This window comes from Momordica charantia, assembly GCF_013281855.1.
Source record: "Momordica charantia cultivar OHB3-1 chromosome 2 unlocalized genomic scaffold, Mcharantia_2.0 BLBB01000002.1, whole genome shotgun sequence".
Lineage (NCBI taxonomy): Eukaryota > Viridiplantae > Streptophyta > Magnoliopsida > Cucurbitales > Cucurbitaceae > Momordica > Momordica charantia.
The window spans coordinates 852,945-871,319 of NW_028275160.1; the positions used below are offsets into that span (position 1 = coordinate 852,945).

At 37.1% G+C, this 18,375-nt stretch overlaps 4 protein-coding genes across 4 annotated transcripts; all 4 read right to left on the bottom strand.

Moving 5' to 3' along the window:
* Positions 1-360: 360 nt before the first annotated feature.
* Positions 361-1,725, bottom strand: LOC111017299 (putative ribosome biogenesis protein RLP24). The gene is made up of 4 exons (XM_022293008.2): positions 1,466-1,725; positions 1,183-1,296; positions 943-1,079; positions 361-854 (listed from the first exon to the last, which is right to left on the bottom strand). The coding sequence occupies exons 1-4, from the start codon at positions 1,544-1,546 to the stop codon at positions 680-682; spliced, it is 507 nt and encodes a 168-aa protein (XP_022148700.1). The 5' UTR covers positions 1,547-1,725; the 3' UTR covers positions 361-679.
* Positions 1,726-3,566: 1,841 nt separating this feature from the next.
* LOC111017323 (G-type lectin S-receptor-like serine/threonine-protein kinase LECRK3) lies at positions 3,567-6,134 on the bottom strand. The gene is given in 2 exon segments (XM_022293040.2): positions 3,567-5,683; positions 5,685-6,134. Coding segments are annotated over 2 exon segments (2,394 nt in total). The 5' UTR covers positions 6,120-6,134; the 3' UTR covers positions 3,567-3,724.
* Positions 6,135-9,132: 2,998 nt separating this feature from the next.
* Positions 9,133-11,610, bottom strand: LOC111017325 (G-type lectin S-receptor-like serine/threonine-protein kinase LECRK3). Its single transcript, XM_088120649.1, has one exon. It carries the CDS (start codon positions 11,118-11,120, stop codon positions 9,264-9,266), a length of 1,857 nt encoding a protein of 618 aa, XP_087976775.1. The 5' UTR covers positions 11,121-11,610; the 3' UTR covers positions 9,133-9,263.
* A 3,284-nt stretch (positions 11,611-14,894) lies between these two features.
* On the bottom strand, positions 14,895-17,886 carry LOC111017326 (G-type lectin S-receptor-like serine/threonine-protein kinase LECRK3). Its single transcript, XM_022293041.2, has one exon. The coding sequence runs from the start codon at positions 17,656-17,658 to the stop codon at positions 15,244-15,246; it is 2,415 nt and encodes an 804-aa protein (XP_022148733.1). The 5' UTR covers positions 17,659-17,886; the 3' UTR covers positions 14,895-15,243.
* Between the last annotated feature and the right edge of the window lie 489 nt (positions 17,887-18,375).

Sequence of the window (18,375 nt, forward strand, 5' to 3'; positions counted from 1 at the left end):
TACTTTTAGTCCTCAAAATTAAATGTTATGTCTCGGTTTGACACAGTCAGAATTTCCCAACCCACGGACAAAGTTTAATAAATTATGTTCACCCTTTATCTGAACCAAAAAAATATGAATTATGAGACCAAATCACGTGACATTTTGTTGAAAACAATGCGTTCATGAAACTATTAAATCTCCAATCCTTATTTGATTTGTAATAGTTTAAAATAAATAATAATAAAGCCTTATTTTTGTGATCGGGGAGAACCAGAAACTGGGTCGCAGTTTCTTTTTTTTTAGTTGGAATGCTATATCAAATCAGACGTATTCAAAATCTTCAAGAACAAATTTAGAGGGATTCCAACTTCCAATCTATAAGTGACTAAATATCTTAGCCGTTCCATTTAGAACCCAAAACATCCGTCGAGTCCACCACCTACAGTCAATCTAGAAATCAATCTCCAATGTGAATTCATCTCTACATGCCCTCTTCAACAAAGAAGCAAGAGGTGAGGAAACATACAAATTAAAACAGCGCCAAGAAATGATTCAAGAAAAATTCTAAGAGTCTGTATTCAAACAACAGTCTCAAATGACACGTTGACAACCATGCCTTTGTAAGGACAGACGATGGCAAACTACCACATGATGTGCACAAGAATTGTGGCGTAAACATTTGATGAGAGTAACAAGGTCATTGTTCCATAGCCTGATTTTGCTCTGCTTGCGATTGTGCCACCTTGACTTTGATCTTAGGAAGGGTGAGGGAAGGATCCTCCTTGAGAACAGAAGGTGCTTTGACCAAACTGATGCTCTGATCCAATTCCTTGCGCGCCTCTTTGAGCTCCTTTCCTTTCTTTCCTTGCATTCTGCAAATGTGAACAACCCCAAGTTACACCTAAAGCATTATTCACAGTATATAGGCATACAGCGTGGTAATGGAAGAGATTTAAAAACCTGCGTGCAATGTGCCTCGACTCCCTATCTGCTCTGACTTTATCGATCTTCTTAATAGCCCTCAATGTCTCTTCTGTGAGATTCCTGTCATATCTCTCCGGCCTGTTGCGCTTCCTCTCAAACTCAAAAGTCGAGTCCTGGATAATACCAATATGAAACAACAATTAAAGAGACGCCAGAAAGTTTGGACTTTCAAAAATCAAAATCCTAATTGTTCCAGAAATCAATCAAGAAAGTTACCTGTGTCATATCCTTTCCATTCAACCTCCTGTATGCCTTAGTCCATTTAACTTTACGGGGATTCCTCTTCATCTTGAAGTTCTTGTGGCATTTTGACCGACAAAATCTAAAAATCTGCCGAAAAAGCATATAAGGAACAAGGGATTCTGCCTAATATAACTAATTCAGAAGTCCACCAAGAACGACCATCAATTCCTACAGACTAATATGCACCGCAAACAAAGGATCACGAACAAGAAAGTTTGCAATCTTCAAGCTAACAAAAACAACTTTACACCCTTACCTTGGCATCATTGCGAACGAACTGAATACCATGTCCTGGATATATGGTGGAGGAACAGAACCAACACTTCTCTAACCTCATTCTTTTCTTATGCAAATAACAAGCCTAAATTTCCTGCTACAAAAGGCACAGTAGAGAGAACATCAAACGAACTGCAACTTATAAGTTTACAAAATCGACTGAACCAAGGAAAAAACCCTCGTCGCCGCTTCTGTACCGCCGCAAGAAGAACCCAGAAAAAAAAAAGAAAAAGAAAAAGAACAACTCTTCTGTTTTGTTTTGTCCGAAGAATAAGTACCCTCACCACACGACTGTTTCATAAAAGGGCTTCACCGATTGATATTATGAGCCCAAGATTTTCTGAACATATGTTATTTGGGCCCAAGTGAGCCAACGTCCCAACAGTACTAAAACAAATTTTAAAGGGAATAGTACGTTGATGGGCTAAAGATCCTAATTAAATGTATAGAATTTACATTTGTCATGTATCAATCTTATTTAGGAGGGTATCCATCACATAAATTACTTAAATAGTCTATTGGAAGGATATAATTTGGATCCCATAATTTTAGGTTAATGATACTTTCCAAAACAAATTAAAACACCAAAACCTTAAAAAGAAAACCCTAAATTCCCCAAATTTGAAAACCTCTCAAAATATCCCCGAATCCAGTCTAAAAATCTCCCAAAATAAATAAACAAAAAAAATGAAACATCCATTTGACAGAGGCTTTAAATTGACAAAGATTTGAAACAATAACCTCAAATCCCCCAAAATTTGAAAACCTTCAAAAATCAAAACTTCAATTTTGGAGGACCCTATCTACACAACTATAAGATATATGTGAGATATATTCACATATACAATATATACGAATATATACGAATATAATCAGAAATACTAAGACTATGAAACGTTTAGAACTTCAATTTTCTATATACATACATAAAATATATCCCCATATATATCAATCTTAACGGAAGACTAATAATTACCAATGGTAAAAACAGAAGGGGACAGGAGACGAGGAACGAGTTGAACGACGTCGGAAACGTGCAAAGACGTTGATGGAAAGTTTATTCGGCGACGGAAATGGAAGGAATAAATATCTCGTTGAAGGAAGCACGCTGCACAGTGTCGGAAACGTGCAACGAGGTCGACGGAAAGTCTATTCGGCAGCGGAAATAAGAAAATCTAGACGAAAAGAAGAAGGAAAAAATCGCTTGTTGATGGAAGCCCTGAAGACAGACAGTCTGCACGTCTCTTGTCCTCGTTGATGAAGGTCTGCACGAAAGAAAGGAAGACGGCGGAAAAAAAAAGGTTGGAGACGGAAGCAGACGGAACAAATCTGATTAATTCAAAACATGATTTCACAAATTTGGGAGTTCTTAATTGGTGAGAGGATAAAATCTTTTTTAATGAGAGATTTGAGGAATTTAGGTTGAAAAATTGAACGGAGCCGACAATAATTAAATGAATATAATAACAAATTAAGGATTCAAATATTTTAAATTTTAAAATTATAATAACATAAAAAGCAATAAATAATGGTAGAAACGGTAATAACATAAAATCCTATCTGAAATATGTAAAAGTGTAAATTTTGAAAACAACATCTATGAAATTAAGATTTAAAATAGAGATGTTATCTCAATTTTAAAAGTTGAGTAAACAATAGGGAAAATTGACAAAAAAAAAATAATAATTCAAAAGCTTTTTGGATTTAGGTAATTGACCCAAATTTTCGAAACTCGTTTTCTGACCCAAAATATATTTTTCGATAAAAATACAAAACTACAGTTAGTTTGATTTAAAAAAGTGAGGTAAAGGGATGAAATGAAATTTGGTCAGAAATCTACTATAAGTAATATGAAATTCATACAAACCCATTAGTTCAGGCCTCAGGGACGTGTTTTGGCAAAACTCGGGTTTGTAATATATACTTTTTTTTTTTATATTTATTATATTTGTAATTAAAATTTCCTTTTGCTAAGTGGATTGAGCAAGCTCTGTCAACCTCTTTTTGAAATTGGACTGGTGAGTAACAAAATAAAAAATTGAGAATACAAAAATCAAACATTGAGAAGAGCAAGACACACCTGCGCCACCAAACCAAAGAGAATTTTAATTAATAATAAACCAACAATGTATATTACAAATCTGCCTCTGCCACAAGCATAATTTCACATTTTCAACAGATATTCACGTGAATTAATAGTCATTCGTAAACTAAGAACTATTCATGGAAGAAAATTATGTTAGCAAAGTGATGGATCGGGTGGAGTCGAAACTTCAACAGCACCTTCAAGCATCTGTATCACTTTCTTCATTGAAGGTCTCAACAATGGCTTCTCTTGAATGCACCAAATTGCAATCATAACAAACTTCTCCACCCTCTTCATATCTTCTTTCGCTTCCTCATCATTTTCAACCAACATCTTCACTCTCCTCTTTCTGAAGCAATCGTAAGCCCAATCCGCCAACACCATTTCATCTGCATTCTCTGCTTTCATTTCAAAACTTCTTCTGCAACAGATCATCTCCAACAACAGAATCCCAAAGCTATAAACATCAACCTTCACTGTAATGGGGAGGCTTTTGAACCACTCCGGAGCCACATAACCTTTGGTTCCTCTGATTGCAGTCATGGTTCGAGTTTGGTTCTTTTTCAACAGTTTGGCCAATCCAAAGTCTGAAATTCGTGCCTCCAAGTAGGCGTCTAAAAGGATGTTTTGGGGCTTAATGTCGCAATGAATGATCTGAGTGTCGCACTCTTCGTGTAGATAGCATAGCCCTCTGGCAGTCCCTATAGCGACTTGAATTCTCTGATACCAATTTGGTTTTGAAGACCCGAAAAGAAAATCTGCGAGGGAACCATTTGGCATGTACTCATACACCAACATTCTGTGTGGTTCTTCATTGCAAAAACCAAGCAATTGAACCAAATTCTTGTGGTTTGTTCGAGCAATAGCGCTCACCTCAGCCTTAAATTCTTGGTCTCCCTCTTTCACCACATTGTCCAACTTTTTAACAGCCACCAAATTGTTGTCCATAGAACCAATAATCCCTTTATAAACAGTAGCAAAAGCACCACTTCCCAACTGCTCTGTGAATCCATTTGTTGCCTTGTTCAGCTCCTGATAGCTGAAAATTCTTAGGTTCACACCCAGAATTTCTGGCCTCCTGTCAATAATCTTTGATCTCTTTTTTTTTAATCCAAGAACAATTAGAAAAGTGGTTGGCAGTAAGATGAAGATAAGAAACCCAGAACTGCCCAATAAAACCGACCCAATGACTACTAAAGTTTTGTCCCTATCTTTCTTGACGCGATTGGGAAGTATGGAAGTAGAGTTATCTCTCCTAATTTTAATCAGAGCTTTACCTGTAAAGTTAAGATCAATTCTTCCAAATGAAAGAGGAAATTTCTTCTTCCAACATTTATATTCTTGGAAAACGACAGCAGCACAAAAACAATCCTCCAAACAAATTCTTCTACACCAGTCCTCATCTACTCCGTGAAAAGCTTCATAGTCGGAGTCAGGCCAGTCTGAATTTTCTATGGGAAAATACTCGAAGGCATCAATTTCAGGAATTGGGTCGTCACAACTTTGAGGAATAAAACTGGGTTTGCAGCCTTTGATGGCATCATTAGGATCAAGGTAGTCATAGCCTCGTGGGCAATGGCAAGTTGGTCTCTGATCGTCTCCAATACTACAATAGCTATTGTACCCACAAGCCCCACTTCCCAAGCCACTGACTATTGGCAAACAAATATTGGGAGGTACGGAATTTGATACTCGACTCCAAGCCTGGGGCCAGGGAGAAGCATTATGGGGCTTTGGGTACACATAATGCCTGAAAACTCCATCGTACTCGAAAATGGCTCGATGGTAGAAATCCTCAGTTGAAGGGGCATTGGAGGTCAAAGTTTTCACAGCACTCTCATTTCTTGCAGAGACATAAATGGAGGCAGAGAGGTTGAAAACGAGCCTGTTTCCAGAGCCTGCCGTTTTACTTTCCCAGTAAGATGTGGGAGTTGCACGCATAGGGATAGTTGCGGGGTAAGTTAGCACAAGATTCCCATTACTTTCCATGGAGAGTCGAAATCTTCCCTCTGAGTAATCCGATTCTGAATAAGGAGCAATAAGATCTCCGCTGATTGTCTGTGATGGTAAAATTGTATCAGTAGGTGTGTCGAAGCTTTGCCACAATTTGGGAATAATCATTCCCAGTCCCAGCCAGGATGAAGTTGCCACTATCAAGCATGGCAGCATAAGCAGCGTTATTATCTAGTAAATTTGTAGCCCATGTTTGATTGCCTCCGGGGCCGTTGAGCAGGAGTTGACCGCGAGTGGTGAGTTGGACTGTGGATCCTGCAGGTACCAAATTGTTCCGATTGGCGGACCAGACAACGGTGTTTTGAGGGATTTTGTTGAACCAAATGGCCAACAAAAAGCCTTTTCTTCCAAGTTGTAGAAACCCAAAAGCAAAATCACCGGATGGGGAGGGCCAGTAGGAGCCGTTGTTGTTGCTGTTGCCGCCGCCTGCAGTGAGAGATGAGCCCAGAGAGATATTTTTATAAGGCTCAGAAATTGAAAAGGATGGTAGAAGAAGAAGAGGAAAGAAGTAGAATAATTTCTGTAGAGAAGCCATAAGGCAAACTAGACAGATGAGTCCATTTTTATACATAAAGAGGCCTTTGTACCTTCGTCATTGGATTGACATTTTTTCTTCCAACGTGACTTTTGTTTTGGACTTGGTCATATTAAACAAAAAAAAAAAAAAAAATCTCAATAGACTCCTTTCGTAATTAAAAAAAATCTATATTTTTTTTGTTAAAAAAATTGATGTATCATTCATTTATTATTTTATTAACATATTTAACCATGGGACATCAAATAATATTACTTTAACACATGAAACTCAACTTGTTGATTTATAAATTTCATTTCTTTCCATTGGTATGTTCACAAATGTTAATAAAACAATCCTTCAGTAATACATCAACTCTTTATTAACAAATTTTAACGTATTGTCAAAGTGAGTATAGCTTAGCGGTAATTAACATATATCTCAACCAAAAGGTTGTGAATTCAATTTCTCATCCTCACATGGTGTATTAAAAATAAATTTTTAACATATTTATTTATGGAAGGGCTTAATAGGTTAGAGACTATTTGATATGTTAAGCCTTTAAAATATATACATTACTAAAAGATATCTGTAAATGCTATCTCTTTCTGTCTCACAAACATACCTCTAATATTTCATCCCCATAAAATTAGGCAGCTTTTGCATTAATTATAAAAGGCATACTTAGGTTAAAAAGGGTCTCACGCTATGAGGGCAAAAATGTATTCTTACCCACCCTCAAGTGACATTCATAGATATTAATATTTTAACAGCTAAAAAAGGTGGTAGGTCAAAATGATGGTAAGAGGTCCATTTAATTTTGAGGTCATTTTGTACGAGAAAAATAATAATAAATTGGGAGGGCTGGTTTTGAAAAGCCAACCCGAAAGGAAAAAGAGAGGTCACTTTGAAAAGTTGGAGTTTGGATGAGAGACTTTGCATTGCTAGTCAATCACTTGATGCATAACATTTGCCCATGAATTTAATGTTACATTTGATGATTTCAAAATTTTTAGACTAAATACTTCCTCCCACGTACAAAATATTAAATATGGTTGTTGTAATAACGTGACAGGTACGGTGCACGTAGTAAAACTAAGAAAAAAGAGATGACACTTTGAAAAATTAGAATTGGTTGAGATACTTGAATCGCTGAATATTTGATGCATTCCTTAAATTTAATGTTACATTTGACACATTCAAAACTTTATATTAAATAGTAAATACTTCCTCCCACGCAAAATTTTTATTAAATGTGATTGTTGTAATAATATCAATATTACTATCAGTCAACCAATTTGATTTTGACAGAAACACGCAAAAATTTTATTAAATGTGATTGTTGTAATAATGTCAATATTACTATCACTCAACCAATTTGATTTTGAATCATTTCGCTTTTATGGGTTGGTAAAATCTATTTTTATATTAGCCATATATATTTTATATAAATGGACAATTAGTCAGCATACTGCGTCTTTTATCTTTTGAATGTTGAATCCTTAACAATAGCAATCAAGTATAATAAAACTAAACGGGAAAATTGACAAAATAAGCATTCTATTGGATCATTTTAAGTTTTTTAATCATCATTTTCAAAACACAAATTTTATAAGCATTTGCTGACATCACATTCACACCAAATGACCCTCACTACTCCTCCACTAATATTTTAGACTTCCTTCCTTATTTCCTCCCTCTACCTCTATCTCCCTCTTTTTCCATATTTTTTTTCTTATCGTTTTTTATTATTCTCTTTTCAGCAAAGTTTTTTTTCTCATTCTCTCTTAAATTTTCTTGAAGTTTCTTTTTTCCTTCCTCCATCTTTCTGTATTTTTTCTAATTACTATTATTCACTTTCTTCTTTACTGACCACAAAAAGCAATTTACTTAAAAAAAACTCTAAATCTCTCAGCTTTTTTTTTAAAACCAGCAGCCTCCATGGTTCCCGTGACTTCGCTGACGACGGCCGCATCAAAGCCAACGAAGGAGGTCATTCGCCGAAGAAAGAAGCTCAGTGGAAGAGGAATGGGGGAGGAGATAGAGAGAGAGAGAGCGAGGGTGAGCGAGAGAGAGAGCGAGAGAGAGAGCGAGAGAGAATTGAGTGAATCTAAAAATAATATTTTTAATGAGATTGTTTTTTTATAGTATCTAGAAATTAATTTTGAATTAATGTTTATCCAATCAAATTAATTTTGAATTAATGTTTATACGGAATTTCAATATTAATTCATTGTTTCCTGAAATCTCTAATGTAGTTTTAATTATAATTGAATTTCAAATCTCAATTTTGCTTTTCAAATCCCCCAATTTTGCTTTCCCATCTTTGATTTCTAATTTAAATTTTAATCAAATGTATCAATTTAAAATCTAATTAAAAAAGAGATTTTGGAAAATAAATTTGAATTAAATTTCAAATTCCAATACTTTTAAATTGATATTTTCATTTGATTAAATTTTAAATTAGGAATGAAAGAGATGAAAGCAAAATGTAATTCCATCCTAATTAAAACTACTTTGAGAGATTTAATGAAATTGAGAATAGATTTCGAGAAACAAATTTGAATTAATATTGAGATAGTATTTTTAGATTCCCTCAATTCTCGCCCTCCCTCGCTCAACCTCGCTCTCTCTTGCCCCCATTCCTCGATCTTCTTTCTTCGGCGAAAAAAATTACTTTTTGTGGTGAGTAAAGAAGAAAGAGAATAATAGTAATAGAAAAAATAGAGAAAGAGGGAAGATGGGAAAGAGAAACTCCAAGAAAAAATTTTAGGGAGAATGAAAAAAAAAATTACGATAAGAAAATAGAGATTAGGAAAAAAAATCTATAAAAAGAGGGAGATAGAGTAGAGAGAGGAAATAAGGAGAGAAGTCTAAAATATTAGAATATTAGTGGAAGAGAGAGAAGAGAGATGGAGCCTGGGAGAGAAAAAAAAAGCAAGGAAAGACATGAGAGGTTATTTGGTAAAGTTGATAATGTTAGTAGTGACTAAAAAACTTATGTTTTGAGGAGTAGGATTAAAAAATTTTAAGAGACGCTCCCAGAAAATTTATTTTGTCCATTTTCCCAAACTATATCACACTTAAAAGATATACCTACACAGGGAGGGATAGGGATAGTAATTCGTATACTAAAAATTATTCATGAAATTAAAAGAAATTATGCTACTGAATTGTGCTGATAAATGATGATGGGTCAGGCGGGGTTGAAACTTCAACAGCACCTTCAAGCATCTGCAGAACCTTTTTCATGGATGGTCTCAGCGATGGCTCCTCCTGGATGCACCAAATTGCAATCATAACCAACTTCTCCACCCTTTTCATATCATCCTTTGCTTCTTCGTCATTTCTTACCAACATCTCCAATCTCCTCCTTTTGAAGCAATCGTAACCCCAATCTGCCAACACCATTTCATCTTTGTTCTCTGCTTCCAATTCAGAACTTCTTCTGCAACAGATCACCTCCAGCAATAGAATCCCAAAGCTATAAACATCTACCTTCGCTGTAATGGGGAGGTTTCTGAACCATTCTGGAGCCACATACCCTTTGGTTCCTCTTATTGCAGTCATGGTTCGAGTTTGGTTTTTCTTCAAAAGTTTGGCCAAACCGAAGTCTGCAATTCGTGCACCAAAAGAGTCGTCTAGAAGGATGTTTTGGGGCTTAATATCGCAATGAATGATTTGAGTGCTGCACTCTTCGTGTAGATAACATAGCCCTCTGGCAGTTCCTATAGCCAGCTGAATTCTCTGGTACCAATTTGGTTTTGAAGGCCCGAAAAGGAAATCTGCGAGAGACCCATTTTGCATAAACTCATACACCAACATTCTGTGTGGCTCTTCATCGCAGAAACCAAGCAATCGAACCAAATTCTTGTGGTTTGTCCTAGCAATAGCACTCACCTCAGCTTTGAACTGTTGGTCTCCTTCTTTCACTGTATTGTCCAACCTTTTAACAGCTACCAAGCTGTTGTCCATAGAATCAACGATCCCTTTGTAAACAGTAGCAAAAGCACCGCATCCCAATTGCTCTGAGAATCCACTTGGGGCCTTGTTAAGCTCTTCATAGCTGAAAGCTCTCAGGTTCATACCAAGGACCGGTAGCTTTTCGACGACATCGTCCTTTGATCTCTTTTTACTGAATCGGTAAGCAATCAGAAATGTGGCCGGCAATAAAATGAAGACTAGAAACCCAGAACTGCCTAAAAGAATTGCTCCAGTGACTACCAAAGTTGTGTCCCTATATCTGTTGACAACACTATTATGCATCAAAGTTGAGTTGTCCTTCCTAAATTTGATGAGAGCTCTACCTTTAAAATCAGGATTAATTCTTCCAAATGAAAGAGGAAACTTCTTCTTCCAACAATTCCCTGTTTCAAAAACGACAGAAGCACAAAAACAGTCATCCAAACAAGATCTTCTGCACGAATCCTCATTTGTTCCGGAGGTACCCTCATAATCAGAGTCAGGCCAGTCTGAGTTTTCTATCGGAAAAAAATCGAAGGCATCAGCTTCAGGAAACGAGTAGTCGCAACTCTGAGAAACAAAAATTGGTTTGCAACCTTTCATGGGATCATCTGGATCAACCTTGTGATACCCTCGTGGGCATTCGCAAGTTAGTCTCTGATCCACCAAATTGCAATAGCTGTTGTACCCACAAGCTCCACTTCCTAAGCCATTTCCTATGCTCCCGCAAATATTATCCGAAGGTATGGGATTTGAGACTTGACTCCAACCCTTAGGTCGAAGGGAAGGAGTGCCATTATCATTCTTTGGGTACACATATTGCCTGAAAACTCCATCGTACTCGAGAATGGCTCGATGGTAAGAATCCTTATTCCAAGGAGTATAGGAGGTCAAATTTTTTACACTACTTCCATTGGTTGCAGAGACATAAATGGAGCCAGAGAGGTCGAAAACGAGCTGGAACCCAGAGCCTACAGTGTTACTTGCCCAATAAGGTGACCCAATACTACCCAAAGGGACAATTCTGGGGTGCAGCACCAGATTCCCATCGCCCTGCATCCGTAATATAAACCTTCCCTCTGCGTAATTTTGTTTCTGAATCGCGAGCAATAAGACTAATTTCGTTGTTCATAATATTCTGTGACGGTAAAATAGTATCGGTGGGCTCATGGAAGCTTTGCCACAAAACTGGGGAATTATTCGCAACCAGGACGAAATTGCCGGTATCAAGCATGGCAGCATAGGAGACCGTTCCATTATCGGCTGCAAAATTTGCGGCCCATATTTGATTGCCTGTTGAGTCGTTGAGCAGGAGGTGACCAAGAGTGGTGAGTTGAACTGTGGATCCTTCAGGCACCAAATCGTTCCGATTGGCGGACCAGACAACGGTTTTTTTGAGGGATTTTGTTGAACCAAATGGCCAACAAAAAGCCTTTGCTTCCAATCTGTTGAAACCCAAAAGCAAAATCACCAGATTGGGAGGGCCAGTAGGAGTCATTTTTATTGTTGCGAGCAGTGAGAGATGAACCCAGAGTTACATTTTTGTAGGGCTGAGAAACTGAAAAGGATGGTAAAAGAAAAAGGAAAAGGAGGAGGAAAGAAAGAAAGGGTTGGATTCGGAAGAAGAAGAACCAAAATGGTTTTTGTGGAGAAGCCATAATGACGAAGGCAAGGCAAAGAAGCAAGTTTTTTATATAGTTGAGAAGCAATGTGAAGGTTTTTTTTTTTTTTTTGAGTACAGCAATGTGAAGTTAAATATGATGAAAGGAATAGTACGGACCGAAAATTAGTTTTTCTTTTCTTTTCTTTTTTTAATAACTTTTATAGGTGTGGTGACCTAAGTATTATTCTCTTTCCAAGGTGGACTATTCCATTTATTTTGAGCCTTTTTTTTTAAGAATAATGATAATAAAGAAAAACGCAGACTTTGAAAAGTTGGAGCTTGACTGGAACACGTGGGAAATTGTGGTCAATAATAATAAATTTTACTATGCTAGAAAAAATAATAATAATAATAATAATAACAATAATAAACAAACTATAATTGTAAATATGATAAAAAATATTTAATAAAATTAGTAAAATAGTAATCACATTTTAGTTTTTTTTTAATATAGCAAATTTTTTTTTTAAAATGGAAGTCTAATTTTAAAATGACAATTTTACCTAAATGATATAAATTGTAATATATCTACAATATATCTTACTACTGATATATATATATATATATATATATAAACTACTGATACGAGTGTTTGATATACTTGCAATATGTATGTAATATACATTTGATATACTATTTATATGAGTATTTGTACAATATGTATGTGGTGTATATCTAGTATACCGAGTATTTAATATAATATTGATATAAGTATCTAATATATTATTGATATGAGTATCTGATATAAGTGAAATTTTTACTATATTTGAAAATTTTGAAAACATGTGACATATTTTGAAATATAAAAGGTTTTTGTTATCCACTATAATTTTAGTGATAGTAATAAATGTTATGTTTTGACGTATTCAAAATTTTCAAGACTAAATTTGACATCAAGGGGTTTTAATTTTTATTGCCGGTCAATGGTTGTTAAAAAAAAAGGAAAAATTTGCTGGTCAATAAATGTTATGTTTTAAATATTTCTTGACCTAATTTTAAGCGTTTGTTAATTAAAATTGTGTGATATATGGTAGTTGATGAGATTGAAACTCCTGTATCCCCAATTTCTTGTACTAAGAAAGTAAATTTTATTATTTATTCCAATTTTATGAAACCAACAACATTTTTTATTTCAAATATTTAAAAAAAATTGAAAATTTTGAGTGTAAAGAGAGCAGACAGACCCGAACCGCAGCTGCAACTCTTACGTATCGGTCCAACAGCCCAATCCCATACCCAACTACACAGCCCAGCCCAACACCAACTCCATCTCTAGTTTATAAAAAATAATAATAATAATAATAATATGAAATAAAATTAAAAGAAGAAAAAAAGGAAAAAGAAAAAAGGAGCCGTTCCTCTTTCGATTTTCGACTTCGTTGCGTCGCCCCCTTCGATTCTCTTCGTAATCAGCAGTGAGCAGTAGTAGGTACTCTCTCAATCCCTATCTTCCCCTTTCTCTGCTACGCGTTTCCAAAATTTGATACATTCCCCACCCGATGCAGCTGAATAGAAGAAATCGAATCAACCGGTTTGGTTGAAATCGATTATGTTCAATCTTCTACATTGGTTCACAGAGTATCTCGGTTCACTCAAAAACCAAAATAATCGAACTGATGTTCGCCCTATTATGTGCATTTTTTATTCAAGTTCTGATAAGTTCATATTTAAATCGCGCTGATAAATGAAGATGGATCTTAGGAACTTCGACATCGTGTTCAAGCATCTGTATGACTTTTTTTATGGACGATCTCATCGATGGGTTCTCTTGGATTGCACCAAATTGCAATCATAACAAACTTTTCCACCCTCTTCGTGTCATGATTCTTTGCTTCCTCAACATTTGCCACTAACATCTCCACTTTTCTCTCTTTGAAGAAATCTTAACTCCAATCTGCCAACACCATTTCATCTTCATTCTCTGCTTTTGTTTACAAACTCTTTCTGCAGCAGATGATCAACAACAAAATGCCGTAGGCCCGTAGCTATAAACATATATCCTTTAGTTCCTCTAAATTGCATTCCTAGATCGAGTTTGACTGGATTCATACATGCATGGACCCATTAGGAATTATGGACGGATTCATTCACCAGTATTCTGGGTGGTTTCTTCATTGCAGAAACCGAACAATCGCACCAAATTCTTGTGGTTTGTACGAGCAATAGGCGCTCACTTTAGCTTTAAATTCTTGGTCTCCCTCTTTCACCATATTGTCCAACTTTTTCACAGCCACAAAGAAGTTGTTGGACAGATCAATAAGAAGCAAAAAGCAAAAACACCGCTTCCAAGCTGCTCTGTGAATCCACCTGTGGCCTTGTTAAGCTCTTGATGATAGCTGAAAACTCTTAATTTCGATTACTGACTTTCCACAATAACCTTCGATTCCTTTTATACTGAATGGGTACACAATCAGAAAAGTGATCAACAGAAAGATGAAGATTAGAAATGCAGGACTGCCCAATAGAAGCGATCCAATGACTATCAAAGTTTTGTCCCTAACTTCCTTGAATTACTCCAGAGAAAGCCTCATAATCAGAGTCAGGCCAGTAGGAAAAAAATTCAAAGGCATCGGCTTTCAGGAACTTTGAGAAATGAAACTTGGTTTGCAACCTTTCATCACATCATTTGGATCGAGGTTGTCATAGATAGCCTCGTGGGCAATTGCAAGTGGTCTCTGATCGCCCGCATTACTACAGTAGCTATTATTATGATATCCACATGCTCCACTTCCAAAGCCACCGTTTAGTCTCACACAGATATAGGAAGGTATGGAATTAAAATTGCTCGAGTGTAAAGACCCTTAGTTGAAGGAGACGAATCATTGGAAGGTAGAGTTCTTAAAATCGTTCCATTCACTTTCAGCGTTGCTTTCCCAATAAAGGAACTATTTGTGTGGAGAAACCGTAAGGCAAAGAAGCTCCCTTTGTCCTTCAAACCAACCCAGAAAGGGAATGGATTAAACCAACTATGAAAATTTTTATTTATCCTTCACGCGGTTGTGATTGTGATTATTGCAACCAACTGTGAAAAGGACTATACATTTGTCTCAAGCCACACGGTCAACTCTCACAATACGTTTTGTTAAAAACAATCTTTAGGTTAAATTAATATCCTATCAGGATATTGTCATTTTGTTTGAAGGATTCAAATTTAATTAAATTATACATAGTTTACAAATTATACGTAATGTAGTATTTATTTGAATCTAGAAACTTGAAAAATCATAAAAGTGGGACGGTCAGAGAACTACTTCCCAAAGGAACTAAATGACAAAAAAAGCAAAGTAGAGAAAGGGTTGGCTTGGAGCCTTGGCGGTATTGAAGCTCTTCTCTTCTTCGAAAACAAACAGAGTTGAGAGTTGAGGCAAGACAAGATGGTCCTATATGACTGACAATTGAGGCTAGTCTAAACTATACCACAAAGTGCAGCTGAGACATTTTGTATTGGACAATTGTATTGGGTTATTCATATGATATGCGAGAAGAGACAATGTTTTCACATAATAGAAGAAAGTTGTGTCACTGAATTGTACTGATAAATGAAGATGGGTCAGGGGGAGTTGAAACTTGAACTGCACCTTCAAGCATCTGTATGACTTTCTTCATAGAGGGTCTCAACGATGGCTCCTCTTGAATGCACCAAATTGCAATCATAACAAACTTCTCCACCCTCTTTATATCATTCTTTGCTTCCTCATCATTTCTTACTAACATCTCTACTTTCCTCTCTCTCATGCAATCATAAGCCCAATCGCTTAGCACCATTTCGTCTTCATTTTTTGCTTCTAGTTCAAAATTCTTCCTGCAACAGATGATCTCCAATAATAGAATCCCAAAACTGTACACATCAACCTTCACAGTAATGGGGAGGCTTCTGAACCACTCTGGAGCTACATATCCTTTGGTTCCTCTAATTGCAGTCATGGTTCGAGTTTGGTTTTTGTTCAAAAGTTTGGCCAAACCAAAGTCTGCAATTCGTGCAGCAAAAGAGTCATCTAGAAGGATGTTTTGAGGCTTGATATCGCAATGAATGATCTGGGTGCTGCACTCTTCGTGTAGATAAGATAGCCCTCTGGCAGTTCCTAGAACTAGTTGAATTCTCTGGTACCAATTTGGTTTTGAGGGCCCGAAAAGGAAATCTGCAAGAGATCCATTATGCATGAACTCATACACCAGCATTCTGTTTTCTCCTTCATTGCAAAAACCTAGCAAACGAACCAAATTCCTGTGGTTTGTTCGAGCAATAGCGCTCACTTCAGCTTTAAATTCTTGCTCTCCTCCCTCTCTCACCATATTGTCCAACTTTTTAACCGCCACCAGGTTGTTGTCGTCCAGAGTTCCTTTATAGACAGTAGCAAAAGCCCCACTTCCCAACTGCTCTGTGAATCCGACCGTGGCCTTGTCTAGCTCTTCATAGCTGAAAGCCCTCAAATTCACACCTAACGCTAACGGGTCTCCTTGAAGAACCTTTGATTTCCTTTTGTTGAATCGGTAGCCAATCAAAAAGGTGAGCAGCAGTAAGGTGAGGTTTAGAAATACAGAGCTTCCCAACAGAACTGATCCAACGACTAACTTAGTTTTGTTGGTATGTTTATCAGAGGGATTATAAGGTCTGAAAGTAGAGTTGTCTTTCCTGATTTTGATGAGAGCTTTTCCGCCGACGCTAGAATCCATCCTCCCAAAGGAAAGGGGAAACTTCTTCTTCCAACATTCCCCATTTCTGAAAATGGCAGCCACACAGAAGCAATCGCTCAAACATTCGCTTCTGCACCAGTCCTCATTTACTGGTTGGAAATGGGCGTAATCAGCCTGAGGCCAGTCCGCATTTTCTAGAGGGGAAAACTCGAAGTCATCAGCTTCAGGAAACGATGCGTCACAACTTTGAGAAACAAATTTGGGTTTACAGCCTTTTATCACATCATCTGGATCAAGTAAGTCATAGCCCGGTGGACAAGTGCAATATGGCCTCTGATTATTCCCAAGCCTACAATAGCTATTAAATCCGCACGCTCCACTTACCGTACCATCATTAAGTGCCGTACAGATGTTGGAAGGTGTGGAGTCCGAAACTTGAGACCAAGCTTTAGGCCAAGACGAATTACTTCCACTACCAATCTTTGGGTAAACATACTGTCTGAAAACCCCATCATCCTCGAGAATCGCTCGGTGGTAGAAATTCTGGGTCGGTGGAGTATCTGATGTCAAAAATTCCAAAATGGTTTCATTCTTTGCGATGAGATAAATGGAACCAGAGAGGTTGAAGACGAGCTGGAAGCCGGAGCCTACTGTGGCAGTTGCCCAATAAGCCCTGCTTCTTGTATCTGTGGGGAATTGTGTGGGGTAAAGCACCAGATTCCCATCAGGTTGCATCGCGAGTTGAAATCTTCCACTGGAGTAATTGGTTTGTGAATAAGAAGCAAAAAGACTTTTGCCCTGACTAACAGTCTGTGATGGTAAAATGGTATCGGTAGGCACATCGAAGGTTTGCCACAAAATTTCAGAATCCCTGGCAGCCAAAATGAAGTTGCCGTTATCGAGCATTGCAGCGTAGGAAACTGTTTGGTTGCCACCTGCTAAGTTTGCACTCCATATTTGATCACCTCGAGGGCCGCTGAGCACGAGTTGACCACTGCGGGTAAGTGAAACTATGGATCCTCCAGGTGCCAATTTGTCCCGATTAGCGGACCAAACCACAGTTTTTTCTGCAATTTTGTTGAACCAAATGGCCAGCAAATAGTCTCCACCTCCATCTCCAGATTGGAGGAAACCGAAGGCAAAGTCACCAGATTTAGAGGGCCAGAAGGAGCCATCAGTACGAGCAGTGAGAGAGGAGTCTAAAGTTACATTTGTGTAGGTCTGAGCAAGGATAAGGATAGAGGATGGGGAAAGAAAAAGAAGCAAAAGTAGAAGAATAGGCCCCAAGGGAGAAGCCATGAGAGAAGTGGAAGAGGGCAGCTCAAGGTGGGGGAATTCAAAGTTCCATTTCAGGGGCAGAATGGTTGGAGCTTGCAGAGGAAATTTATGAACAAAATGGAATTCCAATGACAAAGCGGTGGCGTCGTCTCGCTGTTGACTTCCAATTTTAAAGTCTTTAAAGCCAAACAATTGATAGGCCGAATTTCCACGCGGGGTAGGTGTTAACCGGGTAAGGCACCACCCATTTGACCACTCAATCACAGGAATAAAGTACTGCCTTGTAATTTCAGCTGTATACAAAAATTTTTGGATTCGAATTATCATTATTATTTTTTATCTACTAAACCGAGTTTCCGTAGCGGAGATATTTTATTTTAATGGCCTCACGTCACCTAGGCAAGCAATATATCCACTTACTCTTCCTATATTTTTATGACTTGGGAACATTCTTTCTAAGTTTACATCTTACAAATTGATTAGATGCAGATTCCAGTGGAGAAATATATAATTCAATTTCAATTTGCGGTTAGAACTCAAATAAATAAATCCTAAAAATTCTATATGCAGTTTACCTTCTTCTTTGGGTAACAAAAGATTGGACTTATATATTCGTGCCCCATTTACTTGCCCGAAGTCTAAATATAAGAAATTGAAAAGAAAATTCATTGCAATCAAATTGTTGTTTTTTATAATTGAAATAAAAATTTATTGATGTCGTTTACTAAAATTATCTAG

Bases quoted from the DNA above. Each gene is read 5' to 3' on its own strand.
- LOC111017326 (XM_022293041.2), bottom strand. From the start codon at position 17,658: ATGGCTTCTCCCTTGGGGCCTATTCTTCTACTTTTGCTTCTTTTTCTT.
- LOC111017325 (XM_088120649.1), bottom strand. From the start codon at position 11,120: ATGCAGGGCGATGGGAATCTGGTGCTGCACCCCAGAATTGTCCCTTTG.
- LOC111017299 (XM_022293008.2), bottom strand. From the start codon at position 1,546: ATGAGGTTAGAGAAGTGTTGGTTCTGTTCCTCCACCATATATCCAGGA. The intron at 1,297-1,465 runs GTAAGGGTGTAA...CTTTTTCGGCAG, and splicing joins TCGTTCGCAATGATGCCAAG to ATTTTTAGATTTTGTCGGTC. The intron at 855-942 runs GTTTTTAAATCT...TCACATTTGCAG, and splicing joins TCGAGGCACATTGCACGCAG to AATGCAAGGAAAGAAAGGAA.